Genomic DNA, 25,733 nt, shown 5'->3' with positions numbered 1-25,733 from the left:
ATATAAATCAGGTATATTATTTTAGATAAAAATATATATATACAGGGGTATTTAAGCATTAAAAAACGATATTGAAACCGTTTCTAGTCTACCAATAACCAAATTGGTATTGGACCAAATTAAATACTCAATTAAAAATTTTCGTTCTTTGTACTTTTCTTCTTTAAATATTTTTGAATTTAAAAAAACTGTAGAAGTAATAAATATTTACAAATTGAAGAAATATTTAAAATAATAAAAAAATAAAATAAAAATTCAGTTAAAAATCTCAAACTGTAAAATTCAACATTATTTTTTTATAATTAAAATTAATATAAACAGTTTAGAGTTTTTTTTATCAAAGTACAGAAAAATACTCAACTATCCAATTTAAATGATACATTTTTTTATATTAAACAAAAGCAATGAATTCTATTATAAATATATTTGAATATTTGTGATATTATAAATAAAGTTTTAATTGTTAGTTGCACAACAAATTATACATAATTAAATAAATTAAAATTAAAACTTGAATCTGTGAAAATCAACTATAAATTTTCCTTTTTTTATTGTTAAAAATAAAATAAACAGTTTAATTTTTCTTTTTGTTCAGTATACAAATAAATATTTAACTGTCCAATCTAAGTAATTAAATTTTCCTCCAGAATAGAAAAAGGTTTTGATTTGAATTTTTTGAACAATGTTTCTATTTTATATTAAACAAAATTTCATTTCGAGAGGGACATCAACTTTATTATTTTCAATGAAATACCGTGTATATTTTTGGAGTTTAAACTCTATATATAATTGCAAATAAAATGTCTATACCATGTCCTATGCCAAAACCTGATAATTTTTATACAGGGTGTTCGTTATTTACGTTTAGTTTTGTGCACCTTACAATTTCATTAACTTTGTTATTTTCAGTGAAACACTGTATGTTTTTGTATAATTAAATTGAATAAAATTAAAGTTTCAAACTGTGAAAACCAATTTTAAAATCTTTTTTCTCAATTATTAAAAATAATATGTTTTTTAAGTACAAAAATATATAGTATTTAACTGTTCAATTCCAATAATTAATTAAGCATATACAAATATTATTTTATATTGTATTACACAAAAGCAATAAAATAAATTTTCACAATCATTTGAATATTTAAATTAAATAGAATGCAATATTTTAAGTAATTAATTAATTAAACATAGTTTATTACAAATTTAAGTAATATTATGAACAAGTTTTTATTTTTTGTTAACAAATTATGATTATTATTATAATTAAAATTAAAGCTTCAAACTGTCAAAATCAAAAACTTTTAATTATCAAAAATAATAACGGTTTAAATTTTCTTTTTGTTCAAGATACTAAAAATATCAATTTGTCAAATTTGAATGGTTTTCTTCCATTGAAACTGAATATTTTATAGTTTCAAACAAAAGCAATAGAAGTTTCAAATTGTAAAAATCAACTATAAATCATTTTTCTTAATTATTACAATTATATAAACAATTTATATTTATAAATAATGATTTACACTCTATTAAACAAAATCAATAAAATGAGTATTTGTAAAATCATTTAATTATTTAACGTTATAAAATAAATATAATGTAATATATTATTAATAAATTGAAATAAAGAAAAAAATGAACATAAACAAAATAATCAGTTACAATCTTTATTTTAAACTAATGTAAAACTTGTCTGTTGCACAACAAAATAAAAAAATAAATATATAAATAAAATAATAGTTTTCAACTTTATTCAACCATAAATCTTCAATATGAAGATAGATCATATTAATTTAATATCATATATCCAATAAAATTACCTACCTACTAAGTTTATTAATCACACAACCACATAATAGTAAATAAAACAACTCCTGTAACTTTTAATTTATATTTTTAGTCCGTAGATTATAAAAAAACAAGCTTAGTGAGCGGCAGCTGCTGTGGTAGCTTTCACTTTCTTCGACTTGTCTCCTGAACTTTTCTTACCGCCTTTCTTTGGGGATTCTGGTGAGGATTCTCCCTCTGTCAGCCACAATTCGATGTGACAGGGCGAGGACATGTATGGGTTAATTCTACCGTGAGCACGGTATGTTCTACGCCTCAAACAAGCCGCTCTGTTCACCTACAAAATGATTAATTTGTTGATTTGTTACTTAAATAGAGTGTCAAATAAACACAGGCCAAAACAAAAACAAATCTGTGTATTCGACAATAAAAATAAGCACACAATTAAATGAATATGTGGTCCAATTGAATTATCCACATATTTACATAATTTAAATGCAAACTTACCTGAATATGTTCTACAACAAGCCTGTCAACATCAAGTCCACTGTAGTCGGCGTTACTTTCAGCATTCCTCAGGAGTTGGAGAAGGAATTCGGCTGATTTCTTTGGCCAACGTCCTTGTGTGGTGCCAAACTGTTTGGCTTGTGCACAACGGCCTACACCACCGTTGAAACGCCTGAATGGCACGCACTCTTTCATGCCAATAACGTTCTTCAAGTAAGCGACGGCGCGCTTCAAAGGCATCTTCCTGATGGCATTGGCAGTTTCACAGGTGTTCTAAAAAAATCACCAACAGGTCATGTTTCGTGTTATTTACAGTTTCAACGTGGGTTATACTGAGGGTTGTGACTAAAACATGGATCGTTCCCATTGACGACAACGGCCCAAACTTGTGTTTTATAACTGGCGAGTGTGTTTGGAGGTTATGAACGTAACTGGGGTTATTTTGGCACAAGTCTAATTGAAAACTTACTTTAAAGTGCACCCTGAGGTTTGAGCCACGGGCCTTGCACGATTTGGCGGCATTGTCGGGTTCCCTGGCGTATCTGCCCATTTTGTCTTCTGAAATGCAAAACAAACACCAAGTTAAACACGGCACTCGAAAATGTCCACTGGTCCGATATATCCGGTAAAAATTCGCTTTGGCGACTAGATTGGACTTTTAATTGGCGACTGGGCCGCGAAATTTGACCGGATGGTCGGTTATTGTTGGGATAAAATCGGATTTAACGAAACGTTGGTCGGATGAACGTACCTCGCGAGAACGTGATTATAAAAAGAGAGGCTATTTGGTGAGAAAGTACGAAGATGTAAACTTAATGATGGCCAACACAAATTATTAAATTCCCCAATGTCACGCAACGCGTCATGACATTTCGAGTGGGATTGGCGCGAAATTTTAATCGTTTAATTCGTAAATATTTACTTTTGTTTTTAAATATCTAAGACATAATTATATTAAACAATTATATGGCTATTAAATTAAATTATATTTTTCATATATTTAATTTTTTTAATTTATAATATATATTCCTTTATTATTATAGTAAAATTAAACATTAAATTTAATTATATTTTTATTAATGGGGCATTCCATTCAAAATCTACTAAAGTGAAAAAATTTATATTTTCATTTTTTCTACATTTACGTGTTTTTAGTTACAGATAAGGTCATAACATAATCAGTTTTTTTTGAAAAATTCGTGTCGTACTGTAGTAGTGGCAACTTTTCACTACGTTCAAAATTATAGCTATAACTATTTTATTTAACATGAACTGGTAAAATAATAATATATTAATGTTTTTCAAACTCTCTCCAAAAACTAATAGTTTCTTATTCTATAAAATATTATATACAGTGGGTGCCAAAAATATTACACTATTATTTAATATTGGTATTATTTTTTACGGATACATAACACAAAAAAATTAAATAATAATTATAAAATTAATAAAGATTTAAATAAAAGTAAATAAATTAACTAAAGTTAGTATGTAAGCAAATTTTAAAATGAATATGTAGATTTTTATTTCTACAGAAGATTAAAATGTTTATTTACATACTTATAACTGTAGTTATACAATTAACTAAGATTTAAAAAACTAAAATGATATGAAAAATGTATTTATTATATAGAAAAATACTTCCAAAAAAATGTGTATTACATTAATAATATGAATAATTAAGATTTTAAAAACTAAATAAATTAATAAATACATTACATTGATTGATAATTTAATTTAAATAAATATTTTTTTATATTTAAAATATTATAAATCCAATAAAGAAATACCTCACTGAACTAATTTTAATAACTATATGTATAAATACGTTGTTAAACTACAAAACAATTTATGTAAAATTAACAAATTAATTTATTTTACAGTTTCATTTAATTCTAAAATTTCTGCGTTTTTTAAACAAAATATGAATATGGGATAAAATTAAGCATATTTAATTAAATTAGAGTGATGGAAATGTGGTCGAAATTGTGGACATATACAGAGATGGTAAAGGGTTCTTGATATCTATTATAAGCACAACCAACAACTCAGAAATAAATGACATACTAAAACTGTCATAACTGGTGCAAATAAATGTTTATATGTATTTTCTATATAAATATGAATTTTATTAGCAATAAACACTTGTTTTGTAAAATATGAATTTGTATAATAATCTAAAATTATATTGGACACGATACATAAGGATCTAAACTATTTATTCAGGATTTATAAAAAACATTTTATAGAAAATTTGACGGATCTAAATATTTAAAATTTATAAAAAAAAAACATGCTACAAAGCTTGAAAGCATAAAATTTTGAACAGGTAATGAAGAGTCCTTGATATCTATTATAAGCACAACCATCGATTCAGAAGTGAACGAGATACTAAAACTATCTTCCCTGGTACAAATAAATGTTGATATATAATACCTATTTTCTATATAAATATCGATTTTATTAGTAATAAACATTAAATTTTGATCTGGAAGTTTATCTGAACATATCAAATTAATGTAAATCTTTGTAACCACACAACCGATATATCAACAAGGCGAGTTTAGTTTGGCATTTTTACATTACTTATTTCATTAAAAAATCATCAGGTGGGTCTTTTTACTACCCCACTGTATATCTATAGATATAAGAAAAAATGATCTACTGTGGGAATGAAACACATAAATTTGTGTTAAATTTCTTTCCAAAGACTACCTAAGAACACACATGATATCATATATGAACGGTTTATACAAAATTGTCTGTAAACATACCAGAAGGGAAGCTTGTGTTAAAAAATATAAATTTTTATACATCTATAGATATAAAAAAATAATCCAGTTTGGACTAGAATAATTGGAAGAGAATATTTTTTTAGTATTTAATTCAGTTTCAGACTATTAATACATACAGTTTTTGTACTCAGTCAAATAATTTTATTCTTTTAATTTTAATTAAACAATATACAATTTGTAGTTCAAAAATAATCCATATATTTGACAGGCAATATTTATAATAAACTATACCTTAGTAAAATAATATACTTTAATAAAATGTATTAATCTGAGTGAACAATTTGAATTAATAAATTATTGATTAATATGATATAAACAATTTTTTTGTAATTTTTAAAAATACCAGATTTCTACTGTAGTTTAATACAAAGAACCGTTGGGCGATTTCCGTTTATCTACAAACTTTGCACACAACAATAATAAATAAGGAAAAATAGTTAAATTAAAAAATGTCAGAGTACGTCGACATTTAGGTTCGCCGTACGGCCGTTAGATGGCAGCTTTGAAATGACGCTTACTGCCTGGGTGAGGGGCCTACTTTACCATTGTTTGTTGTCGAAATGCACGGCGGATAAAATAGATTGTGCGATACCGACGGATATTTTCGTAACGTTTTGCCGCTTATGTCGGCTTAGGCAGTTATTTATTAAATTTAATGAAAATTTGTATTAACTGGTGAAGTGCAAGTCACAGTAGCTATTTTTCGTTGGCCGGTGGTGAATTTCGATTTGGCAATGGACAAATCGATGCCGGATACTGACTGAATTTTTGTAGTTGTGATGCAGTAGGTTTTGTGGATGTCCCATCAGATTGCAATGTGATGATCACGTAATGGCGGGTAAGGCGTTACAGTGGAAAATAGTGGCTAATCCGGCCGGTCCCCAGCCAAGACCAAGGCATGGACATCGTGCGGTTGCTATTAAAGACTTGATGGTGGTTTTCGGTGGCGGAAATGAAGGGATCGTTGATGAACTTCATGTTTACAACACAGGTAATGCATATGAAGTTTGATTTGACTTGAAAATATGGCGGGATATTTCTTTTGTTTATGTGTTCAGCAATTAAATCGTTTGTTCCTCGGTTGATTTTACGTCTAACCGGGCGCAATATTTATGTTGTTCACATTTGTTTGGTCAGTCAAATGTCAATTTCGTTGTTTAGTCCAGAAACAAATATGGCGTCATATACATATTTATGGCACTATTTATTGCCGATTTTATTATTTTCACCTATATTCTACTTCGTTCATTTTAAAACTTAATTCGTCCACTGGTTAATACGGGGCTGGCGAAAAAAACCTTTTAATTTCGACCTTGAAACACTTGTCTCATTTTTAGACATGCTCAAACCTGCAAGATACACCTGAAGTAGAACATAACCAAAAAAACTAATTAAATTAATTTTTAGCGACAAATCAGTGGTTTGTGCCGGTAACGAAAGGCGATGTACCACCAGGATGTGCAGCATATGGATTCGTGGTGGAGGGCACAAGGCTCCTCGTGTTCGGCGGCATGGTGGAATACGGCAAATACAGCAATGAACTGTACGAATTACAGGTATGTAACTATTAAAAAACGAATACAAAAATGTTAGGAGTTGGATTTGATCATTGGCGTCAATACTCCCCAGACTTTTAAAAATGCTACCAATCTTAAGAAACAAAGTCACTAAGATGTGGACAGAGATGTATTGAGGTTTTATCATAGCATATCATTTGTTCCCATAGTTTTATATCATTGTTTCCTATTTTTATAACAAATCACTGTCTAGGGGGCCTGACTTGCTGATGTTAATAAATTTACGTGTATGTAATAAGATTCCTGTGTAAGTATGTGTAATATGATATATCTTGATAAATATTCAATATAAATTTCATATTCATATAATAATTATTTAATTTTTCACTTATCAGTATATTTGCTAAGAAAGTAGTTCATGTTATACATGCATTAATTTCATTTTGAATTCAATGTATATATAATATAATTTATCTTAATGAATATTTATAACAATTGTTTATCGTTTATACGCAGAGGTGTACTTAAGTGTTTTTTGAAGATTGTAAAATATATGAAAATTTTTGTATATACAGTGATGGCCAGAGAATTAGTACAAAAACATAAATTTTATAAAAAAGGATTTTAATATAAAATTTGTTCAATAAATATATAAAACATATTTCAATATTCTATACGTTTTTTTTTTTTTGCTTTTTTGTCACACACGTTCAAAACGACGGAAATATTACTTTAGTTCAGTTTCTGAACTAAAGTCTGAATGTTGCTGACGTTACTACAATTTTTAAGATGCTTTCAAAAAATGGTTTACAATGTTATTAACAAATATGTATCAACACACTCATTTGAAAATACAAGAAAACGTCCCAACTTCTTTTATAGACAGATAAACTGGAAGAATCAATAAATGAAATCCTCTCTTATCTACTAGGCAGATAAAAAATGAATTAATTGAGTCATACAATGTCGGTAGAGTGTTTGGTAGAGCAATCAGACGTCGACTGAATAAACAAAACTAGCAAGAATGTATTTCAGTAAAGGAATACTTAAACAAGGCAAAAGTTTGCACAAATATATTGATTATCAATTTTTGGCGAAGAGTACTTTGGAGTCTTGAATGCAAGTTCAATAGAACAAGATCAAATGGTCAACAATATGTTCGTCGTCTTCCAAATAAAAGTTTGGACGCTAGATACACCACAAAATCTTGAAACAACATTATAGTTTGGGGTTCCTTTTTTATATGCTATTAGTACCATTACAGAAAATTATTGTTAACATGGACTGCTTCATGTAAAAAGATGTGAGAGATGCAATAGAACCAATAGAACGATAATTTATGAGTTTCATTGATTTTTATGATAATGATCAGAAATATGGTTTCAAAGTTGTTCAAGGTAAAGTCCGGATCTAAATGTAATTGAAAACTTATTGAACTATATAAAGTCAGCGCATTTATTTTATTTAATTTAATCTAAGTAGAAATTATTTTGAATTAGGTACAAAATTAATAATTGTAGAAAGAATTTAGTGTAATGATTTTAATTAAAATATAAAATATTTTGATTACATTTAATTAAATGTTTTTCTAGCCACCACTGTATTTTAATTAAATATGCTTAGTTTTATCCCATATTCGTATTTTGTTTAAAAAACGAAGACATTTTAGAATTAAGTGAAACTGTAAAATAAATAAATAAATTTGTTAATTTTATATAAATTGTTTTTTATGGTATCTGTAGTTTAACAACGTATTTACACATATAGTTATTAAAATTTGTTCAGTAAGGTATTTTCTTATCGGATTTTTAGTTTATTTTAAATATAAAAAAATATTTATTTAGTTTTTAAAAATTTAATTATTCGTATTATTAATATTATACACATTTTTTTTTTCTAAAAAATAAATACATTTTCCATTTCCTTATATATGTATATTAATATGTATATAGGTGTATTCATTTTACTTTTATTTAAATCATAGTTCATTATGTAACTTTTATACAAACTTTTATAAGTATGTAAATAAACATTTTAATCTTCTGTACACACAAAAATCTACACATTCATTTTAAAAGTTGCTTACATGCTATCTTAAAACTTAATGTGGATTTGACAATATATTTAATTTTACTTAAATCTTTGTATATTTCATAATTATTATTTAAAATTTTTGTTTGTAAATAAAAATTATTATCTTACACATGCAAAATCTGTCTATGCTTTTTATAAATTGTAACAGATTCCACAATAATTTGTACAAATTAAGCATTTCCCCTAACTCACTCAGTTAAACAAATGAAAATTTATGGAAAAATTGTTATGTTATGGAATATAATTTTCAGGCATCGAAATGGGAATGGAAAAAGCTGAAACCGAGACCACCGAAAATCGGTCCGGCGCCGTGTCCGCGTCTCGGACACAGCTTCACATTGGTTAACAATAAGGTGTACCTGTTCGGCGGCCTGGCCAACGATAGCATCGACCCCAAGAACAACGTGCCGCGCTACCTGAACGATCTGTACACGCTGGACATACGCAGCGTCCCCATCCAGTGGGACATGACTCACACAAACGGTCCGTCTCCTCCCCCGCGAGAATCGCACACCGGCGTCGCGTACTGCGACAAAAAGAAAAACAAGAACTTCCTGGTGATTTACGGGGGGATGAGCGGGTGCAGGTTGGGCGATTTGTGGTTCCTGGATACAGAGAGTTTGTCGTGGAGCAAGCCGCAGGTTTCGGGGGTCACGCCACTCCCTAGGTCGTTGCACACTTCCACCTTAATCGGTCATAGGATGTTTGTGTTCGGCGGTTGGGTACCGGTCGACGAGGTCAAAACCGCCACCAATGAGAAGGAGTGGAAGTGTACCAGTACCATGGCTTGCCTCAATTTGGAGACAATGAATTGGGACGAACTCGACATCGATTCCACGGAGGGTAACTTGCCATGTGCCCGGGCGGGACATTGTGCCGTTGGCATTAGCACACGGCTGTATATTTGGTCCGGGCGGGATGGCTATAGGAAAGCATGGAAAAACCAAGTGTGTTGTAAAGATTTATGGTACTTAGAAGTAAACAAACCACCGCCACCCAGTAGAGTGTCTTTAGTGAAGGCTGCCACCCAGTCTTTAGAAGTTAACTGGACCGGGTCACCTTCAGTTCGTGCCTATATATTACAAGTAAGTTTTGTTGGTTGCTGAGCTTTTAACGTTACTGAATTGAAATCATTTTCAGATACAAAAATACGATTTACCACCGCCTCCAGCCGCAGCAACACAAAAACCGATACAACAAACACAGCCAACAGCAGCAGCGGCGCCACCGCCTTTAATTACGTCGCCGAAACCAACACCAACGCCCCAGGTGGTACGATCACCGAGCACGCCTGTCCAAGCCACCAAGGCGGTCATCTCTAATCAGCTATCGCCTAAAGTCGTCACACCCATCATCAAAAGTATAAAAGTTGACTCGTCAATCGCGGGAACATGCTCTAATAATTCAATTTTAACCATTTTCAGCTTCACCTCAAGTGCGCGTGCAGGGTGCAACCGGAACGATAATCCGACAAACGTCGCCCTCACAAGTAGCCGGCAAACCGGTGCTGGTGCAGAAAGCCGGCAATTTGATCCAGAAGAGCGGGGTGCAACAGCAGGTGGTCACGCTGGTGAAAACCAGCACGGGCATGACGCTGGCCACTCTACCCAAAGGAGGCAACATTGTACAGCAGACCAAAACATCCGGCACCGTTTTGCCGCAACAAACCAAGAACACCATCGTAAAAATCGTGCCTAGCAGTCCGCAGTCGAATAAAGTCCTCACCACCCTCAAGACAATCCCCTCGAACATGATACAGATGAACAAGACCACTGGCAAACTGGTGTTGAGTAAAGGGGCGACCGGACAGATACCCACGCTCAGCAATCAGCAAGTGCTGGTTGTCAGCTCGAACGCCGGCCTTAAAAATATACAGACGGTAACGAATGCCCAGGCTGTCGGCATGCAGACTGTTAAAACGACGACGGTGAACGTGCAACCTGTCGCCACAGCCTCGACGATGTCTAGCTTGCAAGGTGTAAAAATTGCCGGCAAACCTATCACCATATCAATGCCCATGACAGTTGTCGGTTCACCTAAAACGATTACGCTTTCCAAGAACACTGTAAGTATCGATATGTGATGTGCAAGTTCACTTCCATATCAACAATGACGATTAAAATGTAGAGGCCCACCATCATTCACTTGACAACGTGATAATTTTGACTATCCCATTGATATGTTTAGTATACGTCACTTATTTCACAATATAGATATTGATGTCGAAGTATCATTTAATTTACTGTTGTTGAACACTAGAAAAAATCCCCAATTATTTTCCTAATTGTCTATGAATACTAGAAATTATATTGACATAAAAAACTAAAAGTAACCTCAAGAATTCACTACTCACTTAACGACACGGTGGTTTTATTGACTAACGATGTCGTCAGTTAAAATTTTCATTAAGTATAAAATTAACCACAATTGATAACACAATAAGGGACAGTAATAAAAATTATTTATTCTATTATGGTGTTGTTGAACACTAGAAAAAAATCCCAATTATTTATTTCTCCTAATTGTCTATGAATACCAGAAATAACGTCGACTTAAAGACTAAAAATATCGTCAAGAATTCACTAATCTTGTTAACAGACGATATCGTCTGATGTGATAACTAATTATTAATGACAATAATGAGAATTATTCAATTATGGGACCCCCAATTCTTTATTTCTCCTAATTTGTTTATGAATACTAGAAATAATGTCGACATAAAAGACTAAAAGTAACCTCAAGAATTCATTAGTCACTTAACGACACGGTAGTTTTATTGACGGACGATGTCATCAGTTAAAATTTTCATTAATATAAAATTGACCACAACTGAACACAATTTGACAGATGTTGATGCCAACTTATTACTGACAATAATAAGAATTATTTATTTAATTATGGTGTTGTTGAACACCAGAAGAAATCCCCAATTATTTTTTCTCCGAATTGTCTATGAATACCAGAAATAACGTCGACATAAAAGACTAAAAATATCGTCTTGAAGTCGACAGTCACTTAACGATATAGTAATTTTGTTTTACAGACGATATCATCAGTTAAAATTTTCACGATTGACTACTGACGACTAAATAAACATACCTATTTGATGATACAGATGATGATGTCTAGTTATTAATGAAAATAATAAGAATTATTTTATTATAAACAATGGGGGTTATTTATCCTAACCGTCTATGAATACTAGAAATAATGTCGACATAAAACACTAAAAATATCCTCAAGAATCGTTTCATCCCTCACAATTCATTATTTAACAATTTTAAAAATTTATTAATCGTTGGTAAAATTTCTTAAAAATTATGTAGGATGATTGATAACAGTTCATTTTCAACGAAAAATTAAATTCATTAGTTTGATGTAACTGGCAAAAGCCTTATACAGTTTTGAATTTTTGTTAATTTGGGTATTTTTTTCAGAAACAAGTAATGATTGGCGGCAAACAAGTAACAGTACAAATGGCAACCAGCGCCAACAAAACGCTCACGTTGGTGCAGCCTCAGCAGGGCGTTGGAAAAATAGTAAGATTACCATTAACCACGACAACAACCACAACAAACAACGCCGAACAACCGAAGCTGATGGTTGTCTCAAGGCCGAAACAACCGTCAGCCTCATTAGGTAAGGACTGGAGAGTCTTGGTGTGTTGAAGAAGTATGAAGATGTTCACTGTCGGATTACCCCCTGATTATTGTTCAACCAATAAACGTTATCATTTCTCCCTGCTATTTTCCTGTAGTTTTGTTATTGTTATTAAAATAATTGTTTGTCGAGTACTTTTTATTTTTACGAAGTGTTACTGCAATGTGTCGAATATTGGAAGTATTCGGGACGTCGTAATAACACAACGGTCAATTGTGACGGGTTGTTTTTAACGAATTTTTGTATATCAGCATCAGCAAACTTCGATGGACCCGTATCGACAAACGCCGCTCTGGCCGCTCTGGCCGCCGAAGCCGGCCTCATAGACCCCGAACCGGACAAAGAGTCGAAGTCCGTCCTCGACAGCGACGGTTCGGAGGGTCAGACAGCGAGTAGCGAGGAAATGGCCATGGACACGCCGGTGGTCGAATCCGTAACACCATTGGAAGCCGCCACCGGCCTGTTCGGCGGCAGTACTTTCCAAAAATTGGGTCTGAAAGGTGGCGGAAGACGTATCCTGCCACCAACCAGACCCGTCACATTTAGGGGCGGCCTGAAAGGCGGCAGCAAAGACGCAGTGGAAACGCCGAACGCCAAACCGACAACGGCGGAGGCCGATTCTACGCAGACCGCCGTGAACGGTGCCGTTAAACACGAACTAGGACAGGAAAACAATGTAGAAAATAATCAAATGGACATAGACAATTTAGACGTGAAACCAGAAAACACCGAAACCGACATCAAAGACGAGCCCATGGAAGAGACGGAACCCAAAACCGAGGCGGAACCAGAAGCCGAGGCGCCCGCCAACGCGATCTCCCAGCCAGCAGCAGACGTGACCAAACAGGAGACCACCCCGGAACCGACTCCGATGGAGGACAGTACGAAAAAAGAGGACGCAGAAGATCCGCTGGCGGCGTTGGCATCGGCCGCGCTTGACCACTCGAAAGACTTGAAAAAGACTGAAATCAATAACGGCCCCGCCGAACCGGCACCCGCGAAGGAGACGTGGTACACCGTCGGCTTCATCAAGGGTACGAGTTGTGATGTACAAAGCTACTTCTTATTAGACGACGAGACCACGGCCGACCTGACGATCGACTCGTTGCCGGAACTGTCGAACTATACGAGGATCAACCTGGAGCCGGGCACGGCGTATAAGTTCAGGGTGGCCGCCATCAACTCGGTCGGACGGGGGGACTGGAGTGAGGTTTGTACTTTCGTCATTATATACAAAACTAACGCACGTCGCTTAAAAATAAATCAGTCGTTTTGACACTTGTAATTGGCACTAAAATGACTGTTATGCATGAAAACCACCTGTTGATTTGACAGTAACATGGATGTCATGTTTGGGAACTGTCAAGTCGAAATAAATATTTTTTTCGTTGTCAAACAGATTTTAATTGGTAGAAGACCCATAAAGATGTTTATGACATCAAAAGTATTATTTAATGTAAATGTTGACTTAGTAATTTTTTTATATGTAGGCCGCAGATCTGCAGTTATACCTTGAACACTACAATCGCTTGCTTCGTATTGCATCGCGCAACGAATGTAAGTCTGTGCCAAAGGAGTGGGCGCCTGTGAGGCAGAGAGGGGACATTCCCCACTATCCGAACATCGCAAGCAATTTTGAACATGAGGTGTGACTGCAGATCCGCCTCTAAAGTACTTACCTTAACAAGTGTTTCCTTGCAGCCTCAAAATTTCCAAAAAAAAACACTTAACTCATCCACTGCACAGTCGTCAAAAGCACTTCTGGTTTCTTAACCTTATAAAAAAGAAATATATTTTTAGATTAATAATATTAATTAAAGTAAATGTTAAGTTTATCATAGTAAAAAATATATATTTTTGAAGATATTCATTATTTACCATAAATAGTTTTTGAAATTCATTTTTTCCTTTGATTTTTCAAGAGTTTTGAAGTAATCACAAACTAACCCACTACACAAATGTCAAAATTACTTCTGATGGTTGAAAGATGGAGTTGTTTTATAACACTGCTAATATTAATTAATATAAATGTTCAGTTTGTTATAACAAGAAAAATATTGTTTAAATTACCAGTTTTCAAAAATGTTTAAAACTCACTAACCCACTACACAAATGTAAAAAACTATTTCTGTTGGTCACCTAACCTTAAAAGAAAGAAATGTTTTGTGAGATTAATAATATTAATTAATACAAATGTTAAGTTTGTCATAGCAAAAAAAAATATTTCATTATTATTCATTAATTTCATTAATTAAAAATTCTGAAAAATCACAAACTCACTGCACAAATGCCCAAACTCACAAACCGTACAAACGCCGAAACTATTTCTGACAGTTACCTAACCTAACCTCAAAAGAAATAATTATCTTATGAGATTAATAATATTAATTAATTAATATAAATGTTTGTATATTTACCACAAATAGTGTTTTAAATTAATTTTTTTTTTCCTTGTTTTCAAAAATACTGATAACTCACAAACTAACTGCACAAATGTCCAAACTATATGATGGTTTCTTAACCTCACAAAATGGAAATTATTTTATTTAAAATATTACTAATATTAATAAAAATGTTCTGTTTGTTATAACAAAAAAATATTTTTGAATTGTTTACCACAAATAGTCTTTGAACATCGTTTTTTCCTTGCTGTTTTTAAAAATTGTGACAACTCACTTAACTAATCTGTTGCACAAATTCGAAAAACTATTTATGATGGACACTTAACCTTAATAGAAAGAAATGTTGAAATATAATAGTGTTTGAAATCCATTCTACTGTTTTTTCAAGAATTCCAAATGCCAAAACTATTTCTGATAGGTGCCTAACCTAACCTCATAACAAATAATTGTTTTATGAGATTAATAATATTAATTAATATGTGTTTATGTTTGTTGTAACAAAACAAAAAATGTTTTTATGAAGATATTCATATTTACCAAATATTGTTTGAAATTAATCTTTTCTTCTTAATGTTTTCAAAAATTCTGGGATCTCACAAACTAACTCACTGCTCAAATGTCAAAAACTATTTTTGATGGAACCTTAACCTTAGTAGATGGAGTTTATCGTTGCAAAAAAATATTTATTTGAAAACATTATTTACCATAAATTCATTCAATTTAAAAAATGTGAAAATTATACATTAAAACTATTTTTTATGGGATTAATATAAATTATAATTAAATAAATTCACTATGCCAAAACAAAAAATATATATTTTTGAAGGCATACGTTATTTGCCAACAATAGTCTTTAAAATTATTTTTTTTCTTTATAATTTGGAAAGATTAGTGACAAATTAACCGCCTACACTAATGATAAAACTACTTGTAACTTATTAAACAGTAGAAATACCACACCAGAAACTAACTAAATTTATTTCATCGTTCATTTTCTAGATTTCTGCATTTAAAACGTGCCTGCCAGGCTTTCCGGGTGCACCGTCAGCCATCAAAATAGCGAAATCGACAGAAGGCGCCCACCTGTCCTGGGAACCACCCAACTCGAATCAAGGCGAAATACTTGAGTACTCCGTTTACTTGGCCGTTCGCGGCAAGGTACGTTAAAGCTACCAATTAGTGATTAATTGTTAATGTTGTTTGTACTTTTTCCAGCCAGAGAAACCGAGTCCGCCTGGGCAATTGGCGTTCGTGCGCGTCTACTGCGGCCCAAGCAACCAGTGCGTGGTGTCGGATCACTCGCTGGCTGCAGCTCACCTCGACACATCTACAAAGGCAGCCATTATTTTCCGGATCGCTGCCAAAAACGAGAAAGGCTACGGACCTGCCACGCAGGTCAGGTGGCTTCAAGGTAACTGATATTAAACGTGGTTAACCGAAGAGGGTGTTAACGGTAACATTGTTTCAGATCCTCAATCGACAAACAAAGCGGTGAAACGTCTGCCTGAAAGTCAGTCTCCGGCTGTAAAGAAAATGAAGTTCGACAAGGAGGAGATGTAAAAATAATGAATGAGTGTTGATTGTAAAGTAGTCTGTAAAAATTGTGTTTGCGGACGGCTCCAAGGACTAGATTCCGGATTGGAGTGATCTTGCGTTGACGAAATATAAGAATGAACATGAAATGAGAAACAACAAACAATCAAGTGTATTTATAATTTGTATAGTGTTAGTGGACTAATGAACACTATTTTATTTTTATAACTAGTATTGGAAATTATGTTACGTTGGTTTGTGTGATATCTGAAGATATCTTTTATCTAGATAAAAGCAAATCGCATGAATGGTTGTCGAGTGAAATTCATAATTTTTTTGAATGTGCTTCAGTTCAATTCAAATCTTTTTTGTTCCCAATTTACACAATAGACTTGTACGATACTGGTTGCCTTTCGGCGATCCTCGAAACATTTTTAAAAACATTTTATTGTTAAGATAGTTTTTGGGGGATTGATAAAATTTAAATGAAATTGTTTTATTGATTTGCATAGATTTAATAGTTGACTGAGAACTTAAATATTTGTCAATGTATATAATATATATATATATATAAATAAATATATAATTTTTCATTTAAATTTTTATCAAACCTTATTGGACTTTTCATTTAGCATGTTTACGTGATTTATAGTTTATGTTACAATATTAATTTTCCCAGACAAGTGATATATTCTACAAGTTCATGAAACTTTCAAACAAAGTTACTTTTTGTATTGTAGAATATATCTGGCGATCACTCTGGTCGACGATAATAAATAATGAAATTTGCAACTGTTTATATCAATCATCCCAAATTAAATAAATTTATAAAATATATTCGTTGTCTGAAAATGAGAGATTTACTGGAAGTTTAGATTGTTTTTATCAGTTTTATTAATTTCTATGGACAAGATTTATCAATAATTAACCTGATAATTTGGTTTGATTTATGTCGAATTGAATGACTATTAAGATCATCCTTCAATTTTTGAATGGTGTTAATCAGCTCCATATTTGGAGTAATCTTTTGTATTATTTGTAGCATATATTTTCATGTTTGTTAAGGTGCTTTGGTCATTGTTTAAATTATACAGAAAGCAGCGACAATGTGCAAAAATTAAGTATACATGTTTTACGCTCATTATATTATGATTTTATTTTTTACATACATAAGCTGTCTGCAAATTCAAAACTGTTACGGAATCTCCTTTATTTTAACTATTTTTTATTAACATCAATCAATTATGTGAAGTGCACAGTTTACAAATTGCTGAATTTGCAAGTGGTTTAACTTTTTTTTTATTCATCTTTGTTTGATATTTCGCATAAAAGAGTATAGTATTTCAATAATTTATCTACATTATATTGTACAAATATTTTATTGAAATAATAGAATTTTTCAAGCATGTCAAGTATTTGACAATGATGTTTTTGCTATTATGGAAAGATTTGTGGTACTTTATTCCCACTTATTTATTTACAAAATCATTTTGTCTGTATTATGTTCTTAATGCACTAATTATGTACTTTAACAAGAAAATGTTATTAAAATCATGCGTATATCATATATTTGTACGAAATTTATATTTGCAAAATAAAAATCTGTTATAAAAAAGTTACTTCTCTTGTTCATATTAGAAATTGTACAATGTATATATATATAAAAAAATTGTAAGTTTTCTTAGTTAATAAAATAGTTAAATTATTTCTATTTGATATCATATTTTAATTCTATTTCAAATATATTTTTATTATATATAAGTGGGATCAGCATTCTCCTCCCCCAATTTTTATAAAAAATCCCTTGTATGTTCATAGAATTTTTTTTCAAACAGGAAATAGGTAACTTTTCTTTTACGCCTTACCTACTCGGTTATATTATATAACGTTATACAATAAAGAAAATCAATAAAGTCCCGTCTTTCATTCTGTCCACAGAAACACCAAGTCCTAAATAATGAGAAAACTTACAGTTTGCTTAATAATTAAGACCTAATTTCATTCATTTACTTAACCCTATTATCATATAAATGTGTTTAACCTTTTTCAGAGGAAGAAGCAGTTTGGAATTCGACAGCAGAATAATTAAGGTACGACAATTAATAATTAAATATTGACTCGGTAGGAACATTTTTATTGTCATATAAATCTGAAGCATAAATATCTGTATTGGAATCGTCATTAATGACCTGTCACAGTGACGACATCAATGGTCATCATGTTTTACACTAGTCACTGTTAATAATATAAATGTGAAATGATAAACCATGACAAATCTAAGCTTTTTAAATTAGTTGCTGGGACTAAATTAAAATTTTTAATCACCAGTGATGTCGTCATAACTGACAAGGAATTAAGAGGAAAGGTCAAAGGCGAATTTGAAAATACGTCACATCATAAATATCTTAATAATACTACATAAATTAACATTTTATTAAATTAAATATATTATTAGTTGGTTTAAAACACTTAAAAATAGATAAGAGTGTTCTAAAATTAACACATTAACCATGACAAATTATTTGAAACAATTAAATGTCCAGACAGCGTTGACCGGAGGAATAGCACAATATTTAATATTATATTTTGTACTACTTAACAATACTGTTAACAGTAAGAATTTATTCTCAGTAGGATTTATAGGGAAAAAAGAAATATTGCACTCCAATGAAAAGGGGAATAATTAATATTAATATAATATATTAAAAAATTAAGGTCTTAAATATTGCTGACATTGCAGTTTGAAAATTGAAAATAGAATAAGAAAACGTCATAACAAAAAACCAACTTCTTTTATAGGCAGACAAATTGGAAGAATCAGTAAACGAAACCCTCTATCGTCTTCTAGGAAAATAAGAAATGAATTAATTGAGTCATACAATATCTATGGGTCTAGTAGAACAATCAGACGTCGACTGAATGAACAAAACTAGCAAGGATGTATTTCAGTAAAGAAACCATTGGTATCAAAAAATTATATTCGAACAAGACTAAAGTTTGCACAAAAATATATTAATTATCCTGCAGAATTTTGGTGAATACTTCTTTAGAGTGATGAATTCAAGTTCAATAGAATTGGATATGATGGTGTAGTCCTCTAAATAAAAGTTTGGACTCTAGGTAGAATTCTGATAGTTTAAGCCAAAGACTACTTTACTTTTAAAAAAATAAATTTATAAGAAGAATATTCCACAGAATTATGAATATGCATATTTTTATGCACACTTTTCAGAAAGTGGTATAGTTAGATTTTCTATACAAACTTTGCTAGTATGATTTCAATTTTCATGAAAAAATGACCCTGTAAGTTTTTGTTTTAGGCCAAAAAACGTGATATTTAGTACATATTTTAAAAAGTATATTGTTTAAAATGCTTTATATACGGTTTTAATTGGAAGTGTGTATTTCCTAATTATCATTAAATGTTATGTGTCCTTTTTCTGACCACCACTATATCTGATGTCAACCTGATAAAATAATGTATAGATTCTTTGATAAAACAAAAGATAAAATATAATATTTAGATAAATATATATTTCATCAGAATCTGATGAAACAATGATTAACCATTAGTTAACATGTTTATTTAAATTTCGCGGTTTTCTAAGCCCTTAACTTTAGGGTTAGGTTATTAAATTTATTTACTTTCTTGGAAAAAACTATTTTGTTATCAAACTAAAAGTAACATTTAACAAAAAATTGCATTCAATTTTTATAAACACCAATATAAACCTGACATTTAAGTTGACAGGCGATATTCAAATGTCACGTTGACGCCAGATAAGATCCTCTCTGACGTTCACTTCATAATAGTTGCCGCATGTGCGAATTGTACATGTTGGAATAAATGCAGTAACATAAATTAAAAACTGCACCGCCGATAAACCAATTCGAAAATGTCCGAAATCGAGGTAACACAAGACGACAAATCAGCCGAGAGCATCCCGGAGGTTGAAGAAAGAATCCTAACCTATTGGAAGAAAATAGATGCGTTTAAAACGTGTTTAAAAAATTCCAAAGGCAAACCGAAGTAAGTAACACGTGTGTTTGGGTTGAATGCATGTAAAAGTGTGGTATTTTTAGATTCGCCTTTTACGACGGACCCCCGTTCGCCACCGGTTTGCCACATTATGGTCACATATTGGCCGGTACCATCAAAGACATCGTCACCAGGTATGCGTACCAGCAGGGTTACGACGTCGAAAGGCGTTTCGGATGGGACTGTCACGGTTTGCCTGTCGAGTTTGAAATTGACAAAGCTTTCGATATCAAGGGTCCGGATGATGTCATGAAAATGGGCATTGGCAATTACAATGCCGAGTGCAGGAAAATTGTCACAAGGTACACTGAAGAATGGAAATATATTGTTACTAGGCTCGGCAGATGGATTGGTAAGTCACAGTTTGTTTTTTAATATTTCACAACATCATACAGTAATAAATAATCGTTTCTGTCACCTATGAGTGAGACAAAATGAATAATTTCTTCCTAAAAGTCCAGCTTATATAAGAAGAGACTCAAATCATTTACATTTAATATAGTCAACAACAAAAAGTCCTGGTTTATATAAGAAGAAAGTTCATTTGTTCATATTTGATGAACAAGGCCATCAAAATTGATAAATCTAAAGAGATAATAATTTTCATTCTGTAGCAAAATATTATTTCACAACATAACATTATATTACATTCATCAATAATAAATACATATTAAATAGTGTATCAGATATTTACATGTAGGATGAAATAAGTAGTTCTTCCTAAAATGTCCAGCTTATATAAAAAGAGTTAAATCATTCATATTTGATGGCAATTCTAAAAGAATAATATTTATTCTATAGCAATAGATTTTTAATATTTCACATCATAGTGTATTACATTCATCAGTAATAAATAAATATTATACTGTGAATTTGACACCTAGTTCTCCCTAAAATATCCAGCTTATGTACGAACAGAGTTAAATCATTCATGTGTGATGACAATGCCGAAAAAAAGCACTGATTTATATAAGAAATTTTTAATATTTAATATTCCACAACATCATAGTAGATTACATTCATCAGTAATAAATATTCTACAGTAAATTTGACACCTACAAGTGGGACAGGATAAACAATTTTGTGTCCCACAGATAAAATAACATTTTGAACTTTCACTTTAAATGTTGCAAATCTTACAGACTTCGATAACGGATACAAAACCCTGAATCCATCTTTCATGGAGTCTGTATGGTGGGTATTCCAACAACTGTACAACAAAGGTCTCGTGTATCAGGGTAACAAAGTAATGCCCTACTCGAACGCCTGCTGCACACCCTTGTCCAACTTCGAATCAGGCCAAAACTACAAGGACGTCGTGGATCCTGCGGTTACCGTTGCTTTACCAATAATCGGAGACGCAGAAAAGGCTTCGCTTCTGGTGTGGACCACCACACCGTGGACGTTGCCCAGCAATTTGGCCGCTTGTGTGAACGGCAACTTGGACTACGTCAGGCTGAAGCAGGTCGCCTCCGGAAAGATTTACATCATCCTGGAAGCTAGGATTGAGTCCGTGTTCCCGGCCGGAGAATACGAAGTTTTGAGAAAGTTTAAGGGTAGCGAATTGGTGGGTTTGAAGTACGAGCCAATTTTCCCCTACTTCAAGCACTTGACCACCGCCTTCAGGGTGCTAGTCGATGACTATGTGAGCTCCGAATCTGGTACCGGTATTGTACATCAAGCCCCGTACTTCGGAGAGGACGATTACAGGGTATGCTTGGAGCATGGCGTCATTACGAAGGATCAGGAGCCGGTTTGTCCCTTGGACGCGACCGGAAAGTTCGTTGCCCCTGTCAGCGATTTTTTGGGCCAGTACGTGAAGGATGCTGACAAGAACATCATTGCTTATCTCAAGGCCAACGGCAGACTAGTGCACCAATCTCAAGTAAGTCCTAGAAATTACTTAAAATTATTAGCTAAGCGCTTAATTTTTGTAGGTGAAGCACAGTTATCCATTTTGCTGGAGGTCCGACACTCCATTGATCTACAGGGCAATACCGTCGTGGTTCGTGAGAGTCGAACACATGAGGGACGACTTGCTGAAAGCCACGTCTGAAACGTACTGGGTACCAGACTTCGTTAAAGAGAAAAGATTCGGCAACTGGTTGAGTGAGGCACGTGACTGGGCTGTGAGCAGGAACAGATACTGGGGTACTCCAATCCCAATTTGGACCAACGGCGAAGAGTACCGCTGTATTGGTAGTATTGCTGAGTTGGAAGCATTAACTGGTCAAAAGATCACCGACTTGCACAGGGAAAGTATTGATCACTTGGAGATCCCCAGTCAGGTTCCTGGTAAACCTCCACTAAAACGCATCAGCGAAGTATTCGACTGTTGGTTCGAGTCTGGTTCTATGCCTTATGCCCAACAGCATTATCCCTTCGAGAGGAAGAAGGAGTTTGAAGAGCTGTTCCCTGCTCATTTCATTGCTGAGGGTATTGATCAAACGAGAGGCTGGTTCTACACGTTGATTGTCGTGTCCACTGCATTATTCGGCAAGGCTCCGTTCAAGAACCTTATTGCTAATGGTCTGATTTTGGCTAGTGATGGACAGAAGATGTCCAAGAGGAAGAAGAACTATCCTGACCCCATGGAGGTTGTATCCAAGTACGGTGCTGATGCCCTTAGGTTGTATTTAATTAATTCCCCAGTTGTAAGGGCTGAAAACCTCAAATTTATGGAAGATGGCGTTAGAGATATAGTCAAAGACGTCTTCTTCCCTTGGAACAACAGCTTAAGGTTCCTGATGCTGAACGTTAACTTGTACAACAGGGATAACCAGACAACTTTCCGGTACAGAGATGAGGACGTCAAAGCCACGAACGTGATGGACCGCTGGATTTTATCCTTCACTCAATCCTTGCTAGAATTCGTACGCCAAGAAATGGCACTGTACCACCTGTACACTGTGGTACCAAGGCTAACTAAATTCATCGACTTCCTGACCAACTGGTACATTCGCATGAACAGGAAACGTCTGGGTGGTGGTGAAGGGAAAGAGGAGTGCAAGTCTGGCCTCCTCACCCTCTTCAACGTGCTCTTCAACATCGCTAAAATAATGGCACCGTTTGTGCCTTTCGTAGCCGAAAACATGTATTTAACCCTGAAGACAATGACCGAATCAGCCGAAAAGAGTATCCACTTCCTGATGCTGCCCACTCCAAACCAGTCCCTGATCGACGTCGACATTGAACGCGCCGTGTCCCGCATGCAGAGCGTCATTGAACTGGGTCGCGTAGTCCGAGACCGCAAGACTATTCCCCAAAAGTACCCTCTGCCCGAAATCATAATCATCCACCAAGACCCGAACTACATTGATGACATATTGCGTCTCAAGCACTACATCCTCTCCGAACTGAACGTGAGGAAGATCACGACGACAACGGACCGGAAAACGTTCGGCATCACGCTGAGGGCCGAGCCCGATTTCAAGGCACTCGGCGCCAGACTGAAGAAGGAGCTGAAGGCCGTTACGCAAGGCATCAAGTCGCTGACAGACGTGGAGATTAACGAGTTCCGCACGGCTGGGTATAGAGAAATAGCGGGACAGCGCATCGATATCTCCGAGGTGCGACTGATCTTCAATTCGGAAAGTCTCAACACCAACCAGTACGAAGTGAACGACGACAAGGAGGTGCTGATTTTGTTGGATGTGACCCCTGATTCATCCATGTTGGACGAAGGCACGGCCAGAGAGATCATCAATAGGGTGCAAAAGCTGAGGAAGAAGGCCGGTTTGGTGCCCACGGACGAAATTACCGTTCACTACAAAGCTACCGGGGACTTGGAGAGGATCTCCAAGGAATATCAAGGGTTCATTGAGGGCACCATCAAAGCTCCCTACAAACCGGTACCGCAGGAACGTGACTCGTTGCTCTTGATCATCGAAGAAGAGCAGAAACTGAAGGACTGTTCGCTGCGTATTTATTTGAAGAAGGTCTCGGATGTAGTTGTCCCATCTGTACAGTGGGCCAATTTACAATTAGTTGATCTGCCGCCGAGATACCCCAAAGGCGACAAAGGCATGGTGCTGTTGAATGTTGCCGGCTCACCAATTAGCTTAAACAACTTTAGGAAAGGCATATTTACTTTGTTTGGTGCAAGTAAGTTTGACCTTTGGACCAGCAAATGCCAGATTAAAACTGATTCTGATCTTAAAAAAGTAAACGCCGAAACCATATTTGTTACACCAGTTAATAGCCAAGCAAAATTACCGGCCAGTAGTGGTTTACCTTACTGCAAAGTTTTCAACTTTAATTGCAAAGCAGGACAAGGTTCTATTCTTCTTGAAAACCCCAAGGGACACAATCAAATGACTGGCAGCACACGCGACGCACTTATTGCGAAATGGGGCTTGTAGTTGAATTATTTATTTATTATTTATGACGTAACTTAATTTACCTACCGTTATTTTTGTAAATTTGATATGTGTCAGTATTTCAATCAATATATGATTTCAGGTCCAATTTGTATTCTCATTTTTCCCTTCCTGTTACCCTTAAATTTGTTAATATTTTTAGTAACAACACTTTCATAACTAAACATTCCATCGAAAACATAATTTTTAACATGACTTTTAGCGTTTCTTTTGAATAAAATTGTTAATGAATGTACATGGAAAAAGTTTTATTTTTTTTTTGTTCAAAAAATTAATTATAAAAAATTACATTTTTTAGTAATTCTTTAAGGAAATATGTGAAATTACTGTATTTAATTAAAGAAACAAATAAATTAAATATTGATAATACATTTTATTGATTAGATTTAAAAAATTGATAAAACACTTTAAATAACATAAAATAATTTCTTTAAATATCCAAAACGCCAATGATAAAAGTTATTTTTTTTTTAATAATAATTCCTTTATTTATCAAGGACTAATAAATAACATACAAAAATGGTTTTCAAAACTAAATAATGCCCTAAAAAAATTTTTTTACTTCGGCACCCAGCGAAATTTTTCATCTGCAGAATCTCGTCTAAAATATGGAGTGTGTGCTCAAAACTAATCGTTGTGGCATCTGCCAGCTCACGCACCTTCACCTTCTTGATCAGCCAAAACCATTTCACGTATTTTTTTAACATTGTCCTGTGTAACCGCACCGGAGAATTCAAAAAATTAATTATAAAAATATATATTTCTTAATAATTCATTCATTTATCCAGGAATTACAACAAATTACTTTTAATTAAGGACACAAAAAAATTAATAAACATCTTAAATAACGTATGAACATAGTTTTTAAAAATATATAGTGTCTCAGTAATTATTTTTTCAATGGCTTTTGGCTTTTCTATTAATTAATATATATATATATATATATATATATATATATATATATATGAATTTTTTTTCTTATTAATTAATTATAAAAATTATTTGTTTAATTCATTCATTCA

The 25,733-nt window shown here is 33.3% G+C and overlaps 3 protein-coding genes across 3 annotated transcripts; 2 read left to right on the top strand and 1 right to left on the bottom strand.

Moving 5' to 3' along the window:
* Window positions 1–1,874: 1,874 nt before the first annotated feature.
* Window positions 1,875–3,129, bottom strand: LOC109608314 (60S ribosomal protein L17). The gene is made up of 4 exons (XM_020024731.2): window positions 3,044–3,129; window positions 2,762–2,850; window positions 2,293–2,565; window positions 1,875–2,122 (listed from the first exon to the last, which is right to left on the bottom strand). The coding sequence occupies exons 2-4, from the start codon at window positions 2,840–2,842 to the stop codon at window positions 1,922–1,924; spliced, it is 555 nt and encodes a 184-aa protein (XP_019880290.1). The 5' UTR covers window positions 2,843–2,850; window positions 3,044–3,129; the 3' UTR covers window positions 1,875–1,921.
* A 2,547-nt stretch (window positions 3,130–5,676) lies between these two features.
* LOC109608333 (host cell factor 2) lies at window positions 5,677–18,207 on the top strand. The gene is made up of 10 exons (XM_020024750.2): window positions 5,677–6,078; window positions 6,495–6,643; window positions 8,950–9,783; window positions 9,839–10,058; window positions 10,123–10,763; window positions 12,136–12,337; window positions 12,610–13,568; window positions 15,760–15,918; window positions 15,976–16,171; window positions 16,229–18,207. Exons 1-10 carry the CDS (start codon window positions 5,919–5,921, stop codon window positions 16,318–16,320), a joined length of 3,612 nt encoding a protein of 1,203 aa, XP_019880309.2. The 5' UTR covers window positions 5,677–5,918; the 3' UTR covers window positions 16,321–18,207.
* Window positions 18,208–19,945: 1,738 nt separating this feature from the next.
* On the top strand, window positions 19,946–24,799 carry LOC109608330 (isoleucine--tRNA ligase, cytoplasmic). Its single transcript, XM_049961675.1, has 4 exons — window positions 19,946–20,323; window positions 20,377–20,684; window positions 21,475–22,217; window positions 22,270–24,799. The coding sequence occupies exons 1-4, from the start codon at window positions 20,190–20,192 to the stop codon at window positions 24,691–24,693; spliced, it is 3,609 nt and encodes a 1,202-aa protein (XP_049817632.1). The 5' UTR covers window positions 19,946–20,189; the 3' UTR covers window positions 24,694–24,799.
* The last annotated feature ends 934 nt before the right edge of the window (window positions 24,800–25,733 follow it).

This window comes from Aethina tumida, chromosome 1, assembly GCF_024364675.1.
Source record: "Aethina tumida isolate Nest 87 chromosome 1, icAetTumi1.1, whole genome shotgun sequence".
Taxonomy (NCBI): Eukaryota; Metazoa; Arthropoda; class Insecta; order Coleoptera; family Nitidulidae; genus Aethina; species Aethina tumida.
Note: the sequence above shows the minus strand (reverse complement) of the source record. Positions and strands in the feature narration are given on the sequence as shown.